Source organism: Lipophrys pholis (genome assembly GCF_963383615.2).
Source record: "Lipophrys pholis genome assembly, chromosome: 6".
Classification (NCBI taxonomy): domain Eukaryota; kingdom Metazoa; phylum Chordata; class Actinopteri; order Blenniiformes; family Blenniidae; genus Lipophrys; species Lipophrys pholis.
This window is the reverse complement of record NC_137629.1, coordinates 30,713,725-30,734,145: the sequence shown is the minus strand read 5'-3', so window position 1 is coordinate 30,734,145 and position 20,421 is coordinate 30,713,725. Positions and strand designations below refer to the sequence as shown.

The following is a 20,421-nucleotide window of genomic DNA, read 5'->3' as shown; positions in this document are numbered from 1 at the left end:
ACGTGATGCACCTGAACGCACCGCTCAGGACCGTCAGCTCCTGCGGTTAAAACCGGATCAACGCGGCAGCTGGGACACGAACGTGCTCTTATTACTGAAACGGTTCGGCGAAATGCATTTCTGAAGACATTTGACGAGAGAAATAAGCTTGCGCAGTCGAAAAGGTAAAACGCCGCTTCACAGAAGTGTGCGTGCAGTTAGGGGGCGTGGCCTATGAGTTCACCCAGCTCACCCTCGGACCATGCTGTCTTGACGAAGAAGAATTTTGTTGTTGTTCTTTTGGGAGTATGCAGAGGCCCTAAGTGCTCTGCAGTAAGTAAAAAAAAAAAAAAAAAAAGTCAGGAGTTAAGTGAACATAAAAAACTAAAACGAATTAAGTTTTAAGTTATTAACTAACTTTAACAGGAATCCTTCGTTTTTTTAGGTAAAATTTTATTAGGCGTTGTAAAGTTTCCTTAAAAATCTGCATTGTTACGGAAGAAAGATGTAGGTGAAACTGAAGTTAAGAACCGTTTGTTTACGGCTTCACACAGAAAACTTCTTTAAATTTTGGTTTCCTGAAAAACTTTGAAGGTGAAATGTGACCATGTGAGAATGAGGCTTTTGACGAGTCAGCATTTTGTTTCTGTACAGCGAATCTCTCACACCCGATGAGCGAGCGTCGTCTGGTTTCCGGTTGTTGTTGTGATTCGTCTCATCCGTTTCCATGGTAACTTGAAAGTCAATGAAAGTTATTTTATGGGTTGAAAACGAGAGGCGAAGAAGCAGAAGAGACGTTTCGTTCCCCGTTACGTTTGTGACGTGTGGAGGCAGATCTGAGTCGTGTGTTTTTGTGAGTGGATCAGAATAAGGCAAAAAAAAAAAAAATTAAATTAAAATAAAATAAAATAATTAAAGTGCAAAGACGACGTTAGCTTGGAGGAGACGCGGAGACGCGGCTCGCTCAGCGAGGATCTACTCGGAACGGCGTGACGATAAACGTGACTTCAGCCAGACTCGCTGAAGTGAGATAAAAACACATGAGTACCACTGGTCGCCCCGGTGACACGGCGCCCGACCGCAGCGGGGATGAAAAAAATTTTTTAATAAAAATAAAAATGGAAATGAAACAACATGTGCCCTAAAAACATGGCGCCGGCGGCCGCGTCACTGCACCATGAATGGCGAGAGCGTCTCTTCGTGTTTGTGGGCGTTTCGCGCCACGATCTCCACGATGGCGATGTACGTCCCCGTCAGGAAGCCCACCAGCCCCACCACGCTGATGACGGCGTTCTTGGCGGTGACCAGCGGCGACAGGTCCTCCGTGTGGAAGGTCAGGATCTGCAGCAGCGGCGGGAAGATGAGCGCCAGGAAGCTGCTGCTGACCGAGCCCACCAGGGAGATGACCAGGTCCAGCTCCGGGATGAGGACGGCGAGGGCGCCTGCACACGGGGGGGGGGGGGGGGGGGGGGGGGGGAGAGCGAGCGTGAGAGAGTGTGTGTATGTGTGTGTGTGTGTGTGAGACACCCTGAACGTAGCCGTAGCTCTCATTAGCAGATCAAACACTGTTTGAACATCAGCTGTTTTCTCCGCTGCGTTCGTCACGTTAACCTGCGGACGAGGACGAGACGCTCAACTGGGGAATAAAACCTCAGTTACAAGGAGAGGACGATGAAGGGCGCGCTTTAAAGTACTTCTGAAGGCGGGAGGAAGAGGAGGAGGAGGTCTGAATATTCACTGAACGCAGAAGAAGAGAAACGGGAAGAACTCTTGTAACTTTAAAACAAAAAACAATAGAGAATGTGTTCGTTGTGTCCAGAAGCAAATGTCCTTCCAGAGGACTATGGACCGCCACGACACCGACACTTCCACCCATTGTCGTTATTGTTCATCTACTGAGCACGTGCAGCGATTCACTAAGTGCAGGAACAGAATATCAAATGAGCATTCTTATCCCGTTTGCACAGCGATGGAGTCTGAGCGATTTCAAAAAGTCACGTTTTCAGTGCCTGAACAGTGACGAGGAAATCAAACGTCACGCCGCAACCCGATCCACCCCGACACACTTCCACTGATCCGCAGGCAGGAGGAACACGGCGTAACGCCGCCCCGGGTTGATCTGCAGCTGCCGCGTGAAATGATGGCGGTAAACGGTCCGGCTGTGAGCGAGAGGATAAACGCTTGCTTTCATGAATAAATGCATATCAATCTCTCGTTAAGTCGTCATTTTAAATAAGTGACCGACGAAGAGCCGGCAGAATGAAGAGCCGGCGTGCAGCAACGCAATCTGTTGTTCTCAGAAAGAAATGAGGCCAACAGGTCACATCCGTGAGCCTCAAACACGGGAAGTAGTCACTTTTCCATCCACAAACACAACGGGAGCCCAGAAATGAACATATCTAAAATATCTGCATGATTTTTAATGAAACACAAAATCTGATTAAATGTTATTGAAATCTAAAATTTACTGAAATTTATCTTTTAGACAATATGAAGAAATAAAACTAAACTACTTTCTTTAATTGTATGAAGGAAAAGCTGAAATATTTTAAATGAAACAAGAAAAAAAAGAATAAATTATACTATAGCATAAACGGTTGACTAAAAATAGTAAAATTTAATTTAGAATTAGAATAATTGTGATTAAATGATTAAAAAAGTGAGTCTCAAATAGAAATAAACCCCAAAAATCAAATAAAATAGAAAAAAAGGTAAAGAAAATAATTTGAACAAAGTTATAAAAGTGTTTTCTAGAATAAAACAAATTGATAAAAAAAATTTTTATATATTAGAATTGTTTAAATAAACTGACAAATGGAATTAATTATTTAATGAGATATAAAATTGGAAAAAGATAATATCAAAACCAAATCATTATTTTTTTAATATAAATATAATTTTAATGAAAATGAAATTACAACAAATAAAAATAATAAAATACAAAAAATAAAACATTGAATAAACTATATTAAGACATAATTCCAATAAAATAGGACTTTTATTTGAAATTCAGTATGTTTTTTTTTTGTTATTTTTTTTTAATCTGAAAAAAAAAGTTGCACTGAGTTTAGCTGTTATTTCCAGTTAATTAATTTTTTTATTTATTATTTCCTAGAGTTTTAACAAGCTGTGGTCCAGACAAAAACAACAAAGAAATGATCGGGGTGTTCTGTAACAGAATGACAGGCATCACACAGGAAGTGGCCTTTCAGAGGAAAAGGCAGTGAATGGATGTCGGGGTAAAAATGGCAGAACAACAGTGGAACACGTCAGCGTGGAGATGAGCTGCCACTCGCTCATTGTACAACGACAAAATACCAGGCGGGGACCTTTGGAAGCAAACGAGGACAGAGACAGTGAGGGATTCGTCCTGCTGACTTCACAGAGACCTCCGGGGGGCGCCACCACGACCAGAGATGTCTGGGTTCTAACGCAGTCCCTTCATCGTGGAAGGATCAGTCGTGAAACTGCAGGAAACTCCTTGGGGTTTATTTTCCGCTCGGAGCCGCTGAAAACTCGGGGTCAACTTTTCAGAAACGCTGCTCCTGCGCACCGCAGACTGTACATGCGTGACCAGGTGAACAATAACAACAACGTTTTCCTCCAGAGTGTCATGACACCCGCTCTATATCCTCCTGGGACTATTTATTATTCAGTGTTTCACTGAAGTGTTACTGTGTGTGAGTGTGACTGCCTGCAGCGCCGATCAACGCTCACGTGGAAACAATGAAAAGAGACGAAAGGGAGACCAGCGACAGAACAAAGAGCTCTCCCCGCAGGAAGACACACACACACACACCACTGGAGCGTGTGGCAGCGGCGGTGAGTTTCCCACAGGAAACGCATCTTTTTCCCGCCGCCGCAATGTGAGAGTGAGCGGCGGCCGGAAGGTAACCCTCGTGTACGCATTCATCCACTTCACGAGCTCATCAGCACACACACACACACACACACACACACACACACACACACACACACACACACACACACACACACACACACACACACACACACACACACACACACACACACACACACACACACACACACACACACACACACACACACACACACACACACACACACAGCTTTAAATTGTCTGTAAAGAGGAAGAATTTTCAAGCCATTTCTACACGTATATATGTTGTGTACTGCAAATTGTTTCGCTTCTATAGTCGTAAAGTAGCAGCAAGTGTTTCATGTCCGGCAGCAGAGCGGCGAACACGCGCGCGTTCGGAGTAAAGTCAATAAAAAAGTGGGCGGGAGCCTCGTTCCTCCTCGTTAGCTGCAGATTAACCATCGATCTGTTGTGGTTAACTCCTCTTCTCGCTTCCCTTCTGATACAAGAAGATGGTTTGATGGTTTCTGACGGTTTTATCTGGACTTCTCATTAATCTGTGTTTTCTTGCAAAGTGTGAGCAGCTGTGTTGGTGCTCTATCATCCGAGATAGACACTATATATATATATATATATATATATATATATTAGGGATGTCCCGATCACACTTTTTTGCCCCCGATACCGATCCGATTTTTCAGAATTGAGTATCGGCCGATACCGACACTTTCCCGATCCGATACTCACGTTGCGTTTGCAAATACACTCAATAGTCTATTATTGGAGCGACTAAGATGTCTGAAGCTAAAAGCACTATTGGCAGAAGCTTTGTTTAGCTAGAAATTATTGTAAAACTCACTGATTGAATCAAAATTCTTCTCTTTCTCTTTAGTTGTTGTTGTAAACTGAGGGTACATCCACACAATGAAAAAACGATATTTTTTCTCCCTGGCCTTCTCCCAAAAAACTCCCGTCCACACCTCACTATGAACACGGCTCAACACGAGGCTTCGGGGCATGTAGTACACATGCCAGGCCTTTAGGGGCGCTGTGACTCACCAAACACAATCAAAAAGCAGAAGAAGACAGACCACATAGAAGTTTAGAAGTAGACTCCTGCACATAAACCACGATATATAACTCTAGTTTTATAGGTCTATGGCCCCGCTCCGCCTGCTTCTAGCTTCTGCAGCTCGACCGGAGCTTCTCGTCCCTGATTGTTCTGGTTATTAGGTGACGTTGCGGACTGCGTTTTTTTTTTTTATTCTTTAGATCGGCGGGGTGATCGGCTGGATTTGCTGATCCCCGATCAATCACAAATCACTAATATCGGCCCCGATCCGATATCTATTGGGACATCCCTAATAGATATATATAAAATGATGAGTTACTTTTTCAAAGCAACCATGTGTCTTTATGTGATAAAGTACATTACTATTCATCCTAGGTCACTGAAATTTTTTACAAATAATTAGCTTTGGTGTAAAAAGGCGTCTATCTGGGATGACACCGTCCACAGCGGAGGAAGAGGACGTGCCGTTCCACAGACGAAAGGTGTTGAGACTCACAGGTGAAGATGACCAGCACGGTGCGCAGCGTCAGGTCCACGGGGGTTTCCCAGCGCTCCGACACGCGGGCCACCACGGGGGGGATGAGGATCTCTGCCGGCACGTAGAACTGCAGGGCGAAGGTGATGAAGATCCCAAAGCAGTAGAGGAGCTTCACGGCCTGGTAGGTCCTGCACACAGAGAACAGTAGAATGTTTAAATGAAAATAAATAATAAATCTGTAGGTATCATAGGAGCGCCATGTTGCACATTAAACATGAAAATAAAATGATTAAAGATTAATTAATACTCAAATACGATGAATATTTAAGAGGTAAATGTAGACAATGAGAATTGCTAAAAAAGAAAATGCACAAAATGAAAAAACAAACAAATGAACAGTAGAATATTTAAAAGGGAAAGACGTGAGCTTATTTAGAGTATTTAAAATAAACATGTGTACAGATTCATGGCAGGAGGTACGAAAGATCTGAAAAATGTTCAATGGATCTGAGAGGAAGAGAAAATCTAAACAAATACCTGTGTGTATTTCTCTGTGTACGTGTGTGTATGTGTGTATTTCTCTGTGTGTATTTCTCTGTGTGTATGTGTGTGTATTTCTCTGTGTATGTGTGTGTATTTCTCTGTGTGTATTTCTCTGTGTATTTCTCTGTATGTGTGTATTTCTCTGTGTATGTGTGTGTATTTCTCTGTGTATGTATTTCTCTGTGTATGTGTGTGTATTTCTCTGTGGGTATGTGTGTATTTCTCTGTGTATGTGTGTGTATTTCTCTGTGTATGTATTTCTCTGTGTATGTGTGTGTATTTCTCTGTGTATGTGTGTGTATTTCTCTGTGTATGTGTGTGTATTTCTCTGTGTATGTATTTCTCTGTGTACGTGTGTGTATTTGTGTATTTCTTTGTGTATGTGTGTGTATTTCTCTGTGTATATTTCTCTGTGTATTTCTCTGTATGTGTGTATTTCTCTGTGTGTGTTTCTCTGTGTATGTGTGTGTATTTCTCTGTGTATGTGTGTGTATTTCTCTGTGTATGTATTTCTCTGTGTATGTGTGTGTATTTCTCTGTGTATGTGTGTGTATTTCTCTGTGTATGTGTGTGTATTTCTCTGTGTATGTGTGTGTGTTCCATCACCAGCAGTTGGGCAGGTTGAGTGTGATGCTTCCTCCGATGTCGTCGCCAAAGCACATGTACCCGATGGTGCCGAGGCTGATGTAGAGGAAGGTGACGATGCCCATCCCCAGGTACAGCACTATGGTGAAGGTGTGAGGCCTCTGCATCTTGTTCTCCAGAGGAAGGACCTACACACACACACACGCACGCGCACACGCACACACACACACACACCAGGTTAAACTCTGTATTAGTCTGAGTTATGAGGCGCTCTCAGACATGGCGTGAGGAAGACGTATAGCAGAGCGTGAGACGCATCATGAGGCGGATCAGATAAAAAAAAAAAAAAACAACAACTGATAATATGAGGAGTGAATGCAAAGAGTTGTGATCTGAAGTCGTAATCTAGAGAATCAATGCAGGTGCACACTTCCTGTTCACACTAGGTAAGGGTGTGTGTGTGTGTGTGTGTGTGTGTGTGTGTGTGTGTGTGTGTGTGTGTGTGTGTGTGTGTGTGTGTGTGTAAAGCTGCTCACGTACCACCCCGATGCCCTCGAAGGCAAAGATGGCCGTCCCGAAGAAGAGCGGGTAGTTTTTGGCCTGGCCCACTTTGGGGAGGTTGATGGGATACGAGATGTTCTGCAGAGACAAAACCACGACTCGTCATTCGAACTGGACCGATTTAAAAACGGCAGCTTTCACTTTGTGTCCCAGCAGATATGAAGCTTCTCCTCCTCCGAGGTGTTTCTCCATCACATTCTGCTCGTTTTACTTTTTCCCTGTTTGGTCTTTGTGCCTCTGCAGCTCAGTCGGTCGGGTTTCCTTTGGATTTTATTGCAAAAAAAATTCCTAAGATATAATATATAATGTTTTCTTAAACATCTTGTTCAAAGTGTCGCTGGTTAAACGACAACGTTTAAGTGAAAACTGAAACCTTTCATTGCGCTTTGGTGCTCTGAGCGCCGTCGTCTTTTCTTTACTTCTAAATTGTATTTATGCTTAAACTTTATTTTTATTTAGCTCCATTCTGCTTTTATCATTCCCTCGTGTCATTTTAACATTATGTCCTCGTATTTGAGGAACTTATTTAAACCACGTTTTGTTTTTAAATCAATTGAATCTAGTTTTTATGTTTGTTGTTTCATAAGAATATTGAATTTTTATGTTTTATGTGCTTTGAATGTTTTTTTATGCATTTGTAAACATTATCATCACTATCAATATTAGCTTTGAAAATTCCATTCCATTATTATATTACGCAAAAATAGTCACTTTTCATTACGTTATGAGATTTTAAGAATCATTTAAATCATTTAAGAGTAATTTCAATATTTCATCTTAATATTTTATGTGATTTGAATTAATCACTTTGTAATTATTTGAATTGAGATTTGCATTCTAGTACGATATTTATAATATAATTTAATATAATACTTATAATAGCTTTCAATTTTTTATGGTGTTTTAATCCATTTTATCTTCATTAAAATAATTTATTTTGAGTAATTTTAGTATTTTGTCTTCACTGTCAGTTTTAATAATCACTTTACTTTCTAAAAACTTTTTTTTAAACATTATTTTCCTGTATTTCCTGTTGTATTCTGCTTCTTTAATCTCTATTATTCTTCCAGTAAACCTTTTTTAAATTTAACTGGACTATTCTTCATTGATGAAGTCCGAATAATTGACTTTGTGACACCGGGTATATTGTAAAGAATGACGAGAGGCGTTTGAGTCTCACCGTCAGAGAGTAGAAGTAGATCAGGACCAGGCTGGCCGTCATCACCAGGTTGGCCACCAGCGAGAGCGGTGCCAGGAACTTGAGGTTGGGGGTGAAGACGAGCAGGATGAAGGCGGGCAGGAAGCAGAGCATGTAAAGGCGCGAGTCGAAGCTGGGCACCATGACCTGGGTCTGGTTGGTGTAGTTGATTTGGCAGCTGAAGGTGGTGGCGTTCGCCGCTTCCACCACCTGCACAAGAGAGAGAGAGAGAGAGAGAGAGAGAGAGAGAGAGAGAGAGAGAGAGAGAGAGAGAGGGCGAGAGGGCGAGAGGGCGAGAGGGAGAGAGAGAGAGAGAGAGAGAGAGAGAGAGGGCGAGAGAGAGAGAGAGCGAGAGAGAGAGAGAGAGAGAGAGCGAGAGGGCGAGAGAGAGAGAGAGAGAGAGGGCGAGAGGGAGAGAGAGAGATAAAGAGGTCTGAACTCCAAGTACAACTCTCAAGAGAAACGTCACTCATCCTGTAAAACAGCAAAACTGGTGTGATGTCTCCATCTAGTGGTCACAAGCCGTATTACATTTTCATTTATTCGAACGGAACGGTGCATATTAATCAACTCGAGCTGCAACTCTGCCAGATTTAGCTCAGAGCTCATTTCCATGGAGTAAAACCATACCAACAAACACAATAATATATAAGTACTATAATACATGTAAAACATACCACATGCTAGAAAACACAGAGCATTATAATACATATACGATATAACACACGAGGAAACACAGCACATTACCAAACAGACAATACAGCATTTAAAAAACATTAGTCTATCCCTAAAGTTAGGTGCCTTATCACACACTCCAAATATTACCCATAAACACCTCCGTCCCCCCTCATACTCATGAAAAAAATAAAAATATATATCTTCCTGTGTACTGAACCTCCTAGTAGTCACAAGTTTGCTGACCAAGACGACATGAGACCGAGCTGGTTCTTTCTCTAACTACTTAAACTACTAATTATTAATCAAGTCACCGTGTCTGTTGTAGTTTAATCACCTGTAACTATGGAAACATGAACTTGTGGCAATAAATTATTAATTTGCATGATGGATCTGTTTACATTCTTTCACGATGTACAGATTTTGTGGGGCGACTGTGGCTCAGTTGGGAGAGCAGTCGTCTCCCAAAAAGGAAGGTTGCAGGTTCTATAGCCATCCCTGCCCGACACTGAGCAAGACACTGCCAATCAGACTAATGCCCTTCACTGTCCATTTTATTCCTTGGCTTTTAACCATGTTGGAGACTCTGCCTGCTTTTATTGTTTTACCGTATTTTATCGTTTTGTCATTATTACTAGTCTATTATGTGAAGCACTTTGGCTTCACCTGTTTTAAAGGACTATTTAGATAAAGCCGACATGACTGAACCCTAAATTGCTCCCGGTGGATGGATTAGACACCTTGTCTCACTGGTGTGTGTGTGTGTGTGTGTGTGTGTGTGTGTGTGTGTGTGTGTGTGTGTGTGTGCATGTGACTAACGACGAAAAGTGCTTTGGGACGGCTCCTGCAGATGAATATTTGCTATGCAAGTGAAATTCACTCATTTGTATACTTAATTTCAATTCTAAAAAAAGAATGTGTGTGTGTGTGTGTGTGTGTGTGTGTGTGTGTGTGTGTGTGTGTGTGTGTGTGTGTGTGTGTGTGTGTGTGACCTGCTTGATGTTGTCACTGAGAAAGACGAAGTAAACGCAGCAGAATCCGAGCTGAGTGATGATGAGGAACAAGTTCACTGTTCGCCTGAGACACAAAAGAAACAAAGATCACACACGTGCGCACACACACACACACACACACCAAATGTCCCAGTGACACCTGAATGCAGCATTTTAGATGATTGAACTTCCTGTTTTGAGACTCACTTTCCCCACTGAGAGTGTCTGCGGAGCCACGTCACGTTCTCCATCCCGTACTGTGCGGCCTCGCCGTAGGTCAGAGAGGGACGGTTCATCCTACACACACACACACACACACACACACACACACAACATACTGATTACCAACCAGTGTGAACATCAAGAGGCTGTTTTATTATATTTCAATACAGAATATGAGAGTCAACGAAACCAGTACGACTAAATCACATCTTCAAAACGTTGCCGTGAAAACTTGTCTGAAATGAAAAAAATCCCAAAGATGCGATTCCACGGGGTTTTAAAAACACGTGAGCACAATCGTGGTTGTGCTTGGATGCAGACAGACGGACGAAGAGACGAGTGTATTAGCAGATCTAACGTGGCCGGCAGGCGAGATTAGCCGTGCTGACGGTGACCGTCGTCTGCGTTTGTGTGAGCAGGATCTATTTCTGATCGCGTCCCGCTCCAGAGACTCTCCATTCATGCTCCCTTCAACGCTTCTAATCCTCTTTGGCGTGGAGTGGGCGGGGCCTGTGCAGATCCCTGTGTGAACGGGGCAAAGGGCGAGGGAGATGACCCTCTGGTACACACACACACACACACCTGTAAAACACTGGATCACGCCAGGGTTTATGGTTCAGTACACACACACTCACAAAACTGAGGCTGACGTGGCAGCATGGAAAATACACGAAGGAGAAACTCAGACAATTCAGCAACTGATGCGATGACACAGATGACAGCAAGCCTTTTCTTTTATTTGTCGTTCTTCTAAACTGCTTCCAAAGGGATTCAAATCTTTAGCATCGGCCCAAAGTTAAACGTGCGGCCACACTGAAGTCATTTCAACTGCAACTGGGGAGTAGGCGGAGTCTGTTTGGAGAGGAGCTCATGAAGAACATCCTGTATTTACCCTGAAACGGCTGGCTGGTTATTTACCGCCCTGCTCACGGTGGCAGCAGCCTCGCAATGTTTCTTGCAGCTTCTTGACCTTCTCAACCCTTCCTTCCATTTTCAGTGGGATTGAGGCCGAATATTAACGTATCGTATCTGCGTTTCCGTATACACGGCAACTTTTTGAAAACGATGTCCGTTTACAGTGAAACGGCAGAAATGCTAAAGTTATTAGCATGTCGGGCTACGAGTTGACTTTGTTGGTTGTTTCTCTAATAACAGCACACACACACACACACACACACACACACACACACACACACACACACACACACACACACACACAACAATAAACATTAACAATGTCGAGTAAACGGACATTTGTATGGAAGGACAACAAAGCTGGATTGTTGCCACGGCGACTGTCGACTATAAAACTATCAAGTCCCTGGAGAATGTGGAGTCACGACACTCTGGAGGCAAACATTGTCGTTATTGTCCATCTACTGAGCATGTGCAGAAGGATGCTTTACTAGGGCCGTGGTTCTTATAGGCAGGAGCATTTCAGAATCACTTCCCCCCCCGTTTCTATGGAGACGGAGACTGTTTTCGAAAAGTTCCATCATCCCTGGGGTTACGTGTGTGTGTGTGTGTGTGTGTGTGTGTGTGTGTGTGTGTGTGTGTGTGTGTGTGTGTTTACTTTGCACTGAGGTGGTGTGAACACTGGACCAGCAGCCTCATGCAGTGCACCGCGATGATCCCCATACAGAAGAGACTGATGGGACCCAGCTGACGGGGGAACACAGAGGTCAGAGGGTTAAAAATCAGACACAGCAGATGGATCATTAAATAAAACAACCCTTGAGCCATTTGGACCCGTTTGGACCCGTTTCCCCACTGAACAGAAACACTGGGAGCCGCAAAACCCTCTTGACATAAAAATGAAGATCACACCGCATATATTGATTTTGACCTCTGTGCTACGGAAAAATACTGAGGGATGGTGGATCGAAAATAAAAAGGATAAACAAAGACAGCGTCTTTAAAATTAACTAAACATATTTAAATAAATGAATGCACACCACTCCGCCGGGGCCTTAGCGTACCCACGAGAAACTGTTGAAACGCTGTTTAAGAGGAGAGCTTTAAAAACTCTTAATTCACTAAAGTCAACAAATAAAAAAAATTAAAAAAGGAACAAATGTAAAAATAACAGCTTGAAAAAAAACGGTTAACGTTGATCGACTCCATATTGCTTCTATCTGGAACGCTGCTGTTTGAATCCAGCTCAGTGTTGTTCACCAGTGTGTGTGTGTGTGTGTGTGTGTGTGTGTGTGTGTGTGTGTGTGTGTGTGTGTGTACGCTGCAGTCATCAGATAAAAGAAAAAGGGAGTCTGCTCACCACCAGGCCGGCGTTTTTCACAGCCAGGGGCAAACCCAGCAGCCCGGTGCCGATGTTTCCCTTCAACAGGTGAATTAGAGTCTGACAGAACCTGGAACACAGGAACACCGGCGGTCAGGAACACAAGGGTTACCGGTTCTCCGCCGTTTCAGCTTCTCGGTCTCAGAAAATGTGGGAGGATCGAAGCCACTCACGAGGTTCCCGTCCGCCCGTCGATCCTCTCGTAGTTGCGTTGCGGCCTGGAAGGTCCTGGAGGAGACGGACACAGAGCGTCCATCTCGGAGGGGTTCTGGTCTGACAGCAAAGGGCCTGAAAGAGAGAGAGAGAGAGAGAGACAGAGACAGAGAGAGAGAGAGAGAGAGAGAGAGAGACAGAGACAGAGACAGAGAGAGAGAGAGAGAGGTCAGCCAGCCAGCAGGTAAATATTTGCGTGAACACGTCAGACAGGGTGATAATACTCTAATTTCACTTTGTCCCGCCCACACTAAATCTAATTGGGCTGAAGCCACAAGCCATGTTTACCCAGGCACAAACAAAACACAGCAAATGATTCAGGCACCAGAAACTCTCATTAGTCTCCTGATTTGTTTGTGGTCGGCTCGCCAAGCTTTCTCAGCAGCAGCAGGTTAAAGTCAAGTGTTAATAAATGTGTAAATAAATCCAGATTAATTCACAAAATATGGGAATTTTCCTCATCCAAGTGGCCTCGCAGACTCTACAGTCACTTTGTTGTATGTTTTCATTTGATTGTTGGATATAAAAAGGGGCAAATTATATAAGTTCATACTTCATTCATAACTTTGGAAATTTTTCTTTTGCTTCACATTTGTTTATTTGTCAATGAATGAACTAAACTAAACTAAACGTTGGTTTCAATGTGCAGATTACGTTGCCCTGGGCGGTGGTGTGTTGGACCCCAGCATGATAGCTTTTTTGGGTGTGCTTTTTTTTTTTTTTACAGTTTTCACATATTTCACGCACAAGTCAGAATCACTGTTTGTATGTGTGAAATAGTGAAAGACAAAAAAAAAATTTATTAAAATTTTTTTATTTTTTTTTTAAATTTTAAAAAACTTCTGCGATTGTTGTTGTAGAACTGCTGACCTTTTCTCAGATTATTTTTCCAACTACGACTAAACAATGTTGTGCTTTAGTTAGAACTGACATTCCTCTCGCTATGAGCAGCACATTTTCAACCTTTTTTTAAAAAAAATTTTTTATTTTTTTAATTGTGATAAAAATAGACCGAGTAGTCGTCCCACATACCAGAGGAGAAATCACAAGAAAAGCAACTGGTTTTTCTACATTTGCACAGAAACCACAAACCTTTCAGGCGTTTTTAAATTCACAGAGGCTTTTCATGTGATTTCTCCGAGAGGTTGATGTGAGTCTGCTGTTGGTTTGTTTTCACCACTGAAAAGGGAAACGACCTTATTGCATCTGAAGGAATTAATAAGAATATTGAATCTCCTTTAATTCTGTGACGAAGACATGCAGAAGCGCCCGGTGTCGGAGCCGAAGATAGGGAAGGGCGGACGTATCGTCGTTCCTCAGTGTGAAAAGATGCAGCAGCTCCTCTGTTCGGTTGAGACGGTCAATATTGACAGGAGTCACGTGTTTGACGTTAAACGACCTTCAGCCGGTCAAACATTAAAATCTACCGTTTGATATCAGCCCGAGGAGGAACGGAGCGGTGAAATAAAACTGTCTGCACTTAATCGCAACTTTGATAACAGGAAAAACATGAAGGCACTGCAATATGTATTGTCCCGAAGCTTCAGAAATACTTTGCTATACAAACAAGAACACTGATGATCATTTTAAGTATTAAAACGGATTCTCCACTGTGGGATTCCTCGTTATGACAGACACTGATTTAATTCTGTTGCAGGATTTGTTTTTGCATTGTGCTTTCATTTTTTATTTTTTCTGATTAGGCATCTGATGAATAAGGTTCATTATAAATACCTTTACACAGTGGGAATGATGTGACTACTTTAAAATAATGCACCATAATTAAAATAGGGGGGGAGATGCTAAAATAACTAGAAATTCTAAAAAGGGGGGGGAAAGCTTTAGAATGAGGCAAAGTAAGTGTGGGGAGCAAAACGGCTCAGAAAAGAGATAAAGTTGTTAAAATGTCCGTCCTTCCTGTGGCCATAAGACTCTACGACTCCGTAAATAGTGCTTCGCTGTGTTTTGGTTAATTTTATTCTTTCGGTGCTTATATTAGTCACCATTAAGCAAATGTTACTATTTTATCCCGTCTTATTTGATATTTAACTTTCTATTGATTCTGGGTGGAGAAAAGCTTAAAGGAAGTTCACCCTGCGATTAATAAACTATTTCTTTTCTCTTCTATGGTAAAATGTCAAAAATTGTAAAATGCAGGAAAAGAAGGAACAGAAACGGGTCAAATGTAAAGAAATGTTTCCCACCGTGAACTGCATTTGGAACTTCATTAATGCAACTCAACACAAGTTCGTTTTTTTTTTTTTTTTTTACACGTTTCAAAACTACTGCATGTATGAAACTTCAGACGCCGTCTTGGCCTCATTTTAAAAGGGTAAGCGTGTTCCGCGGCGCCAGTTCAATTTGATTTGGTGCAAAAAAAAATTCCAAAACGTCTGTTTTGGAAATGGACTCGAAACATGTTGTTCCTGTGTGCGACGGATCGAAGCACATTAAAGTCTGATGACTTCCTGCAGCGGCTCCGTGTCTCCGGCCAGAGACGGAGAGTGATGAAGAGGGTGGAGCTCGTTCGTCACGGTGACATGCAGTTTCTGCGTGGACTTCCTGTGTCCGCCACAGACCACGGCTCCACCCTCACCACGTCACCCTCTGCTGAATAACACTCGGAACCTTAGAAAAAACATCTTCATCACGGCCTGACACACGTTCAAGCCTCCTCGGGAAACACAGACGGCTTCTTGGCGAGGGAATCTGACCTTTTGGTCATCAGGTTAACAACGATCTGCGACGGATAGAAACATTTCAGTAACTAATGTTCACATCTTGACTTGTGGTGGCCTGAAAACAAACATCCTGTTTAGCGGAGATCCTGAAGAGCAACTTCACTTTGCTTTTTCGTTCCTACATTTCGGTTTAAACAAGTTGATTTCTCAGTAACATCAGATAAAATCACTTCAAACGTCTTGGAAACGACTTGAACCTCATATTCTTGGCCTTTTTTAAAGGACTGGATCATTACGTTAACAGTGTTTCAAGGCAAACGTCTTCATAGAGCATCGCTCAGACAAGCTCATTCACTTTACTAAGAAATATAGGAAACACATTCGAAAACAAAGCAAATAAGAATCTTAAGCGAATAGGATTATTAAAATAAAGGACTTAAAAAAGGAGAATAAATAAAAGTGTTATTAAAATCTATTGTTTACATCGTAATCAAACCCAAACAACCTCCTCGACCCTTTTTTAAAGTCTTTTTCCAATAAATTTCATTAATGCGTGACTTGTTTTCAACTTTTTTCTTTGTAAACTTTGTTTTTGTGTTTTACTAATGAGACTATAATTCAATTTATCAGATTGTTTTTGTAATTTCATTCAACCGTAAATAGTTTTGGAATAAATCTGTTTTATAAGTTTTGTATTTCAGCATTTTTACTGCGTCGTCCATTTTTCCTCCAACATGTTTAATTTCTGCTGCTCGTACTCTTTTCTTAATTTTCAACTACATTGTTCCTTCTAGTTTCCATTTTTACTTTCAAAAGGTCCTTTATTGATTGCATGATTCCTGCTAAACTGTGTGTAGAATTGAAATACTTTATTAATCCCAGAGGGAAATTCTTTTAAATGGTTGTTCCACACGGAATAAATAGAACACAAGGTTAAAATACAAAACACGACGAGATGAAAATTCAGTAACTAATACATAATAAATAGTGAGTGTATGAAGCTTCTGTAGGACTAAACTTCCCGTTCAGAACCAGTGTTTAGTTTCCAGCTGAGCTGCTGGAGGCTGAATGGTTTTAAAACGGTCTAGATTAGCTGTAATCTCTCGCCATAATTAAAGTGTCTCACCTTCGCCCCGGTCCACGTCGCTGGACGCCAACATGCTGGCTTCAGTGGTGCAGCAGACGGCTGGGCGCGGCCCGTCCCGGCCTCACGGGTTCTGGTGCGGCGATCCGGGGGAGTCCAGCGTGGACCGCTTCACTGTGGAGACGACGGAACATCAGCATGAGGCTCAACGGAGGGGAGAGACACGCTCCCGCCGTCCGCAGAGGACGGCACTCACAGAGACAAAATGTTCATTTTCACTTGAAAATGTCGTTTAAACATTAAGGTGGAGTCAAATGAAAGATTAGAAACAAGTCATACTAAACCAGCCATTGTCAAACTTCACATCCACATAATCTGGAGATCGGAAAGTCAAAATATTCACAATCCTGTCATGGGCAATAAAGTGCACATTGACAGATGCACAAATAAGTCAACAAATTAATTATTCCGTTATTAAAATTCATTACAGCTTCATGTTGATTCAAGTATGCTTTATGGTAGGTTGTCCTCACGAACGTTCTCTCTAATGAAAAAGCAAAAATGATGCGGTTTGACTTAAAACATTGTCGTTTCCCCAGTCATACTTCCTGTTTAGTTTGGGGTCATTCAAAGGCACGTGTTCCAATAGGAAACCAGCTTCAAGACAAGAAAATGGCTTAATATAGATCATGTTATTAAAAAAGAACAAACAAATCATCTTTTAAATCCTAATATATGCGTCATTACAGCATTTTCAGTCACGATAAAATTAAACGTAGTCATTTTTAAATAAGAGGTTGAAACCATATTTAAATAATTAAAAGAAGTTGAACCAGTTGAGGGTTCGTGCCGCCGCTTCACGTCGACTTGAAGATGTGAAATGTCTTTCCTCTATTTTCACACGCAGTTCATACATGTGGCTGCTGGCTGGTACTCAGAATATTAACCAGCAGGAAGGTGAAGGACTGGAGTTATGTCACAGCTTCAGCAGACTCAGCAAGTTTCACATGATCAGTCACATTCTCACACAGAGAGACGCCCTTCAGAGGCCCGGTGGACAATCTCTCCTTTGAATCGGGCGCGTTGGAGCCGGGACACGTCCAAAACATGCTGATCCTCCAGGATCAGGATTGGAAGTACAGCACTACACAACCTGTCACAACTCAACTTAAAAAAAAAAAAAAAACGGCTCAAAAATGGTTGAGAACCAGTCTCCATGGAAACGGGGGCAACTTTTCCAGGATGCAGAAAAACGATCCACGTTAGTCGTCTCTGTCCACACGAATGTCTGCTTCCTCACTATTGTTAATGTTTACGGCGTGTCGTTCTCTGCAGGCTAAACAGCAGCAGCCACTAGTGGCCCGACATGAAGACCACATCGATATCAGCGTTTCCGTGAAAACGGACATCGTTTTGCAAAATCAACGAGTTTCCACTTGAAACACGGTCGTGTAAATGGGGGCCCGAGACATCCGTCTTAACAGGAAACATTTGCATAGTTGTTTTACCAGAGTAACCACAGTACATTGGTGGGATGGAATACTGAAACAGGAGGTGTAATCTGTAGAATCAATAATGACCGTGTTAAACACCTCTGCTTCACACAGCAAACACTATTATTTTAAATGTGTTTAATCCAGTCATGGGACACAAAGCAAATAATGTTAGAATAAACCAACATTTGTCTCGCGGTGTACAGGTAATTTCTGAATGACTGTAAACACGGCGTTCCACCTGAAATATTACAGTCTTTCTGCTCCGATATCAAACCCATTTCCTTCTACACAGAGACAAGAAGCATCAATCGGTAATCCATGTGAATTTCAGCGTTTCTGCCATTTCCACGCAAATCGCTTACAAGAAACTTTTGACTTTCACAGCTGAGACGAACTTAGATCATTAGCATTAATGAAATACAGTTCAGGTGAGTTTGTAAAAGGGGACTTTAGTCTAAAGGGTTATGCGAGTACAAGGGAAGTGCTGGTTTCCTCCCTCAGGCTTAAAAAAACAGGTTAGTTGGTGACTGTGAATGTCAAAAAGCGTCAACTGTCACTGACCTTTACACCTTAAACTGCATAAAAATAGATGGACAAGATACTTTTCAAAATAAAGTGCATCGAGTGCGTTCTCTGGATGTACTTTGTACCTTTATAGCTGTTGTTATTTAAAGGTTATCATGCTGTGAATTTACTGGTTCAGCTCAATGGAGATTGAAGCTTATTCTAGAATATCAATGGACCTTTATTGCACTTGGACTAAAGTCAGTGACTATGCTATAATAGAATAAGGAAGTTTTTTCACTAATGTTAAAAGTCATAGAGGGCAATAACCAGGGAGGTCCTGCACTCGTTAGCACCTCTTATTCCTCCCATTGCTCAGGAGTGTGAAAGTCAAGTGTTGATGGTTCCTGTACAAAGTTCAGACAGCAGAACTATCAGTCGTTCTAAACAGCAGCGCAGATATCGTGTTTAAATGACTTGTTATGTTTGATTTCACTCATGTGCGTTTGTGCGAGTCTGACTTTTAGATCAATAAAATCATACATTCTCTCTCTCAGACTGTTTCGATGTCTCTCTCCCTCTGTAACCCCCCCCTTCTCCCAGACAGACATGCCGTCCTCCAAACCCTGACAGCGGCTCTCTCTCTCCCCGATCACCCCGCTGCTCTGATCCACCTGAAGTGAACCTGAAAATGAGCTTACGATTAATCGCGTCGCGCTGAATTAAAGCGAGTTATAGCGGCTGTGAGACGAACAGGTGAGCCGCTGTTTGTCTCGCAGCCCCGGGGACGGAAATAGCAGGAAGAGCCGAGCTAAACCGAGCAGGGAGGACTGACCCGGGGGACGTGAGCGCCACAGCGAGCCCGGTGCTTCGTCACCATCTGCCCGGTGAAGCTCGCGGTAAAGAGTGACAGTGACATTAAAATGAGCTAGCTGCACTTTCCATCCACACACACACACACACACACACACACACACACACACACACACACACACACACACACACACACACACACACACACACACACACACACACACACACACACACACACACACACACACACACACACACACACACACACACACACACACACACACACCAGCCTACCTCAGGGTACACCGAGCGGCCGCTCTCCTCCTCCGGGCCAGCGTCCAGCTGGAGCCGCGGTGCTAACGCCTGCCCAGGCTCCCTGTTAGCGGCTGTCTGTCCGGCTGGGGCCGCACGAGTCTCCGGCTGTGAGCTCCGTTTCTCCTCTGCGGATGTTGGCGGTTGGAGGTCGGCTGTCGGCGCCTCCCCCCTCCTGGGCTCTGGAGGCGCGGAGTTAGCGGGTGTTAGCTGCTCTTCCCAAGCGGCTCTCTCCTCCAACCCCCGGCCGCAAGGCACTGTTAGCGGCTCTGTCCCCGCGGCTATAGGCGCTGTGTTCGAGGCTTTCTCTCCCCACCGCCTGAAGGCGCCCTGTCCCCGCCTGTAATTCCGTCGTTGGCTCGTCGCTCTCCGCCGCAGACCTCTTTATTTTCTTATCGCTGCGCGCGGCCCCGCGTCACAGATTGAACGCCAAGCAGAACTGGCGCTCGGGCACGCGCGGCTTCACAGTGAAAATCAGGGATGAGGTCACGTGGCATGACACACACCCGGAAGAGACGAGCTATGCTGTTGTCATGGTAACACATCAAGCGTCCACTTTGTTAAATTGCATATACTGTACGTCCATCCATCCATCCATCCATCCATCCATCCATCCATCCATCCATCCATCCATTCATCCATCCATCCATCCATTCATCCATGGGGGGTATGAGGACTGATACTTAGTAGTATTAATATTTTCGATATTTACAATAGTCACAGTACAACAGTATAATTTAAACAGTTTTTATTCAGTTCCTGCTGTTGAAAAGACAGCAGCAGGTATGAATAATGTGAGGTTGATTGGTCAGTCTAAACGATGCGTTTTCACTTGAAATGTGTAAAGGTGTGAATGTGAGTGTGTATAGTTGCGTATCT

At 43.0% G+C, this 20,421-nt stretch overlaps 1 protein-coding gene across 1 annotated transcript; it reads right to left on the bottom strand.

Moving 5' to 3' along the window:
- Positions 1-1,010: 1,010 nt before the first annotated feature.
- On the bottom strand, positions 1,011-20,030 carry slc36a1 (solute carrier family 36 member 1). Its single transcript, XM_080466379.1, has 12 exons — positions 19,525-20,030; positions 16,460-16,591; positions 12,613-12,727; positions 12,419-12,509; positions 11,717-11,805; positions 10,129-10,218; positions 9,922-10,006; positions 8,237-8,464; positions 7,036-7,134; positions 6,517-6,683; positions 5,386-5,555; positions 1,011-1,421 (listed from the first exon to the last, which is right to left on the bottom strand). Exons 2-12 carry the CDS (start codon positions 16,491-16,493, stop codon positions 1,147-1,149), a joined length of 1,443 nt encoding a protein of 480 aa, XP_080322505.1. The 5' UTR covers positions 16,494-16,591; positions 19,525-20,030; the 3' UTR covers positions 1,011-1,146.
- Positions 20,031-20,421: the final 391 nt, after the last annotated feature.

Bases quoted from the DNA above. Each gene is read 5' to 3' on its own strand.
- slc36a1 (XM_080466379.1), bottom strand. From the start codon at position 16,493: ATGTTGGCGTCCAGCGACGTGGACCGGGGCGAAG. The intron at 10,219-11,716 runs GTAAACACACAC...GTGTGTGTGTAG, and splicing joins TCACACCACCTCAGTGCAAA to GATGAACCGTCCCTCTCTGA. The intron at 1,422-5,385 runs GTGAGTCTCAAC...CCCCGTGTGCAG, and splicing joins CGTGCTGGTCATCTTCACCT to GCGCCCTCGCCGTCCTCATC.